Source organism: Cariama cristata, unplaced genomic scaffold, assembly GCF_000690535.1.
Source record: "Cariama cristata isolate BGI_N322 unplaced genomic scaffold, ASM69053v1 scaffold17480, whole genome shotgun sequence".
NCBI lineage: Eukaryota > Metazoa > Chordata > Aves > Cariamiformes > Cariamidae > Cariama > Cariama cristata.
Window position 1 is genome coordinate 112412 of NW_009594419.1, and position 6453 is coordinate 118864.

General features: G+C 46.7%; 1 protein-coding gene across 1 annotated transcript in view; it reads left to right on the forward strand.

The window, feature by feature from the left end:
- Positions 1–151, forward strand: part of SHROOM1 (shroom family member 1) — a 12302-nt gene extending 12151 nt beyond the window's left edge. The window contains 1 exon segment of the mRNA XM_009698077.1: positions 1–151. This exon segment is cut by the window's left edge and continues 12 nt beyond it. Coding sequence (XP_009696379.1) covers positions 1–151 — 151 coding nt within the window.
- Positions 152–6453: the final 6302 nt, after the last annotated feature.

Sequence of the window (6453 nt, forward strand, 5' to 3'; positions counted from 1 at the left end):
TGCCAAATACCTGACTGATGAGCAGCTCCAGGGCTACCGACGCTTCGTTCAAGTCAAGACCTCCTTGCTGATCGAACAGAAGGACCTCGAAGAGCAGATCAAATTTTTTGAAGAACAATTAGAAAATCTTGAGAAAAGCATCCCCCTCTAAGACCCACCAACAGACCATCCGTTTTTACACGTCGCAATTTGTGACATTTCCCTGGAAATCCACAGGCGCTCCCTGCGCCGGACTCGGTTTGGTCAATTCTTGCAATCCTGTTAGTGCCGCAGTATTGACAAGTGCTTAGATGCTCTGGGGTTGCTCTGGGCACGTGCTGGACGTCCCTTCCCTTTGGACGGACCAAGTGACAGCATCTTACAGTGTGTAGCAGGCTGCATTTTGGAAATGACTGATAGGATGTGTTGCTCCTATTAACTTGGCGTATATTTCCCCTCCTTGTTGTCTGTCCATCTGTTTCCAGATTGACATAATCTCAATAAAAGAATGACACAAATATTTTCCTCTTGTGGGTGGGCTGAGTGTTTGAAATGGAAAATGATGTGGGTGTTCAAATTTGAATTGGAGATTGTACAAAGCCATAGGAAATGTTATGGGCCGTTCCAGTGAAACTCCTGCACTCCCTTCTACTGTTGATATGTATGAGACAGTAAAAATACACTGTAATGGTAGAAAATAATTATTTCCTTTCTTGGCAGTTGCCAATCCTGAGCTTTTCCTGCCTCTGCATAATCCCGGTAGGATGTTCAGTAGTAGGTCTTACGAGGTCAGAAAAAAGGGTGCTGGTCATTGACATCAAAAAGAGCTGATCAGTGATGAAGCCAGCTTAAATGAACACTTTTGTGAGTGATAAGCTCTGACCTTATTCCTGCACAGTCATTTGCAAAGTCCTCGCTGTGCTTTCGAAGTGTTTATTTTTCAAGCAGCACCTTCAGGGGTTTGTTTCTAGGTAGTTTTCGGTTATCAGCATGCACAAGAAGTGCTGAATGTGGGGGGAAGCTCTGCTGCGGAGTGAGGTAGGTGGGATGAGTGGAGGAGATTATTCAGGTTCAATGAGGCTTTGTAGAAATCCCTTGGCAAAAATCTTTTAAACTAATGTTGTGTGATGAGTCAAACCAGTGATGCTGTATTTAAAATTAGAGCGTTTTTTTTGTTTGTTTTTAGGTATTCAGTGAGGAGAATATTCTGTCTGAGCTACATACCTAGACCATAAATAAGGCAGCTACTAATCGAACTCAGGTTTCTTCCACAGGCAAAATAGATGTTCATTGTTCCACGATGTTAGGCTTTACCAGGAAATGTTTTACTAGTGGTGTGTGTCCCGACTACAGTAAGTATCATCACCACTGAGAGAAGCTGTCCTGTTCCTGAGGCATCTTCTGCTTTGGGATTGCGTGAGCTTTCAATAAACACACAACCACCCGGAATGGGGAATCGACATAGGTTTAAATTGATGGCTTGGGTTTGGTTTACCTCAGATCGCATCATTCATCTGAGCCTACCCACTGGGCAACACGAATGAACTGATCAAGAAATGACAGCGTATGAAAAGACGACCACTGTATGCATTCTGCATGAGCGATGTTTGTTAAGGATAACTTGCCAACACTCCTGTCTGCTGGAAGAGGGCACCCAAGAGGGCGCAGCGTGCTGCACTCACCCGTGAGCAAATTGAGAAGTGGCCTGGGAGTTACAGGGCGGTGCCATAAAGCACAACTAGCCTGCCAGGCTCCGAGGTTGTTGGCTGCTCTGTATTTGTCTTCAGAATAAACAAGTGCATCATCAGGTGCTTTCCAGACCCCAACAAAGAAGCATTGTTCTGTTCTAAGTTTGCATATTTATGCAGAAGTACTCGTATCTATAGCCCTCCTCGCATTTCAAGAGAAACAATATAGTTCTCTGAGCAAGGCTTAGAAGATTTGGCCTCCGAAGTCAGTTCCGTGATGCGTACCAAGTATCGGTAAATATATTTGCAATGAAGTGTGCAAGTGGATGGTATATAGCAAAGAGGAGTTTTGTGAATATTAACATTTTGTTCCAGTGATCTGAACAAAATCGGTTGTGCTTAATGCTGAAAACAGTGTTTCACTGGGCACAAGTAGCACCCGAAGCGCAGTCACCAAGCTGCTGTCTGTGCTGTGGTTATTGCCTAAATACGTGGGGGGAAATGGACAGTGTAAATCCTGTGAGTAGATCTGCTCAGTGGTTCTCAAAAGGCCACAAATACAGGCTTTTAATATGGGAATCTGAAACCTGCCTTTTGAAAACGGTCTTTAAAGTAACAGAAGTGATGCTAACGGAATCGATGGAGAATGTAAAAAATATGAGCTATGTAAAATGAGCTATTTGCATTATTTGAGGAGCCTGACTTGAAGGTACACTCTATTATTATTATTCCTAGTTAAGGTAAATCTGCCTAATTGGAGAGAAGTGTTTGATAATTGGAGATAAGGCTTGCCTTTAAGGGAAAGAATGGGCCTGCCCTGTTTAATTTTTCTTATCTTTTTGGTCTTTTGTGTCATGAGGAGGATGACTGCTGCTCCTACCACACCGGCATTCACAGGTATGCTTCAAAGAGCAAGAATTAGAAATAACTTATTGCATTTTCAAAAAGGTCACCTATCTTTGCTCCTTGTTACTTTGTGAGAACTGTGAATTTCAGGCAAAGTGAAACACCGATACAGCAGTGACATCAAAAACTCTTTGCTGGAAGGCAGAAACCCCCTTTCCAAAGCACCCGCAGGTCTGGATTGTCAGGTGGGTCTCAGTTTTGATACGGATCATTTGTTATCAATTTATTACCAGGGGCCAAGCCCAAGGTAATGGTGGTAGTTAGAACTAAGTCATGTGCAGCATTCCTGGCACACCAACATACAAAGATGTTGGTGTTTAAAATCAGTCTGATGTGCAAATGTAAATAATGATTTAATCTGATCCCGGATGAATGGTAAGGAGCAGCCCTGGGTACCTCTGAGACTGGTGAAAGACTCTTTAGTTGCTCAAAATCACAACCATTACCTGCAGGAGAAAGAGATGCTCTGATCTTAGAGATCTGAGGGCTTGCATCTCCTTTTAGCAGCGTGGAGTGGGACTGAAGTGGCACGTGCTGGCCAAGAACTCCCTCGAGAGAGGCTGATGCTCTTTACTTCTTAGCGCTGGGGGAGAGGACCATATCAGGCAGGTGGTGTCCACATCCTTCAGGTGATCTTCTTGTCTTCACGTCAGTTTACATTATTCGCTTAAAAATCTTTCTCCAAAGTGGAACTTGCAAACTGAGCTTGTTTGTGGGGCTTGCAGGACTCTGTGCCAGTGAGTGAGACCTTGAATCATCCTGCAGCTCAGCCAGTTTTACGAACGGTAAGCATCCCTCTCCACTCCGGTCAGCTGTAGTCTTGAGAAGCACAGACTGAAGTCAAGAAATGGTTTAAGCATCCCATTTGGGAAAAAAAAAGGGGTTGCCTTTTTCTGAAGGTTTCATATTTAAAGCACTAATTACATCCCCATACCAATAACCATCGCTTATGTGGCAGTTTTTTGCCCAACTTCAAGCCATGCAGTTTAGCCAATAGTCCCTTAACTTTATTCTGGGGAATAACATGAGAAGACTTCACATTCCACCCAAAGCTGCCTGAAGAGCTCTACAAACAGACAGATTTCCTACAGCCTTCCCCGGCTCTCCCTTCCCCAGCCACGGTGCCTCCCTTCCACAGGTCCCTGCAGCAACAGCGAGAACAAACCTCGGTACCGGCATGCATCTGCCATCGCTGCAGCGCGGATGCACCCGACGCCAACCCTGGCCGGCACCGTTGCTGTTGAGTTCACGCAGTTCCCCCTGTTTCTTCTGCCCTCCTTTCCTCCCCCTTGGAGCACAGAAGCCAAGATGGCCAGAAATGCAGAGCACCCTCTTTTTACAACGCTGTGATCGCACACTGCTCCAGACAATTTTTTTCTGACCCTATACAGGCAAATTTAACACCTGAGCTGTAAATAGCAATAACAGATGGTCTTCTTAGGGAAGCAAATCTTACAAATGTAAGGATTATGGAAATAAAGCCCTGTGCAGGGCTTGTATGTTATTACTATTAATACCACTACTCGCTAGCCTTCCAGTTGTGACTTCTTCAGCAATGATGCATTAGACCAGGAAAGCCGTTGTGTTCTGCTCTTCTTCCCAAGTCGTGCCCAGAGCCCTGGAAAGCTGTTGCCTTCCAGGAGCTTCGGGGCCTTGGCAATTCACCAGTGCGGAGACCTGCTGAGCAACTTCTTATACCAACAAAGCCAAGTGTGTGCGTGCTGGGGGAACGTGAGGAATGATGGAGCTCCCTGCTACCTCCGGGGAGAGCAGGCAGGAAATCCCCGCTGCTGCCCAGCCCAGCCCAGCCCCAGGCAGAGGAACCAACAGAATGCTTGGGAGTCTCCTGTTGCAGCCCCCAAGCGTAATACTTTCTTAACATCCCCAGTAGAAGGTAATGTGACCCCACCGACATAAGAAGACTGCTATCGGAGACCTGCAGTGAGCCATCCCTGTGAATTAATTACAGCTACATCCAGGAGAATGCAAAACAACAGTGCCGAGGAGAAGGAAGAAGGTGAAATAGGCAAAACGCAAGAGCCTGGATCTCCCTGGCAGGGTGCTGGCTGCAGGGAGGCTGGTGGGATTCCAGGAACAATCTCTGCAACTTGTTTGGCCATCCACACACAAGCAGTGTGGGGGAAGAAACTGCAGTAGCTTATGTTCTGCTAAGCAAAAGCAGGTAGGCCTGATTTGAGGATAAAAAGAGACCTTTTATTGCCTAGAGCCAGAGAGGTGAGGAAGTGCTACAGGTGTGGGGTAGAGCAAGTGGTCAGTGGAAGCAAACGGTGCATCATGCCCATCTGACAGCGTCTTGGCAGCAGCTGCAGGGATTTTTAGATGTAGTGGCTCATTTAGAATTTGATTTAACACCCACTGCAATGTGTGGGAGTCACTGCTGGATCAGGAGCTGTTGTTTCAGCCTCTCAAGCACTAAATTGAAGGATTTTAATTTTTTTATTTTTTTTTTAAACCCCAGCCTCGTTTTCTTCACTGGGGTGTTGTGCTGTGGGAACTGTTGTTTCAGCCTCTCAGGCACTAAATTGAAGGATTTTAATTTTTTTTTTTTTAAAACCCCAGCCTCATTTTCTTCACTGGGGTGTTGTGCTGTGGGATTTTTGCGTGTGGAGCTAATTAAAGAATGGAGGGGTGCAGGGGTTAATGTAAATGTACTCTGCAAAAGATCTATTTGGTGCTTGTGAGGGCTGCATTTAATAAGTAGAAGGATGTTCTGTGTGCTCTGGGAATTCATGGCAACCATCTGAAGAAAATTTTAAAAATAAACTCAGAGCAGCATTGCAGAGCTAATCTTCTACGCCTGAAGGGAGCCCACGTATACATTAAAGAATAATCAGGCTGTAGGAATCATGCAACCTCTGGGTTTCAGGAAATGCACTCAAGAAGCAGCACATGAGTTTCACTGCTAAATGAAGAGAGGCATTAAAGGTTATCAGAGAGTCTCTAAAATACCATGTGAGCCTTGAAGCTGAGTCATGCCATAGAAAAACCCACGGAGAGAAAACACGGGCTGAACTGATAGTCTTGATTTGGAGAACAAAAGATACTTCTAAAAATGTGCATAAACAGCCAGAGGTCTTCCTAATGGCCTTCAGCCTGTGATGTGAGAACAAGAACGTCCCAAACTGCCTCAAGAAGGAACCACTTTGTCAAACAATCCCTCCTGAGGTCCCTGCCCCTGATGGGATGGCTGGTGCCTCCAGCAGCCCTTTCTGGCATCCAGCTGCTCCCTCCTGAGCACGAGGTCAGTGTCACCAATGTCACAGCGGGAAGGACGAGCTGGTGGTTAGAGAAAAAGAGGTCCGAGCAATTCTTACTGATGGGCAAAAGTCTGTAACAGGGTGCAGAGGTGGACAGACAGACGGCTGCTCGGAGAGGAGGGAGCTGGTCCGGCCCTGAGCTGACCGGAGCCTGGAGCGGAGCTGTTGTTCTTTGCTGCAAAGGGGGAAACTACCGCAGGAGAGCAGTGAGAAAGTCTGTTTGTACCACTGCAGTTTGGTGGTGTGACTGTATTGGTGAATCTTACTGGTGTGGCCGTGCTGAGACCGTCTGCCTGATGCAGGAGCGATCGGCCAGCCGCACCGCTGATTACAGAGAGCGCAGCACGTGGTGCAGTGCATGGGTGAGACGTTACCACTGCCGCGCTCTGCCTGAGCCCCATGGGAGCCTGAGCATCTCCGTAGTTCTATGCCATGGTGCGTGTTTTCCATGTGTTCTGCTCCGCATCTGCACACTCCTTAAAAATGCCTTTTATGGGGCAAAAGCTCATGGACTTGTGGTCTCTGTGAGAGCACTTCTGGCAGTCAGGGTGCGGAAGCCCCCCGCTCCCTGGGTCACCCCGCTGTCAGGGTGCTTTCGGCAG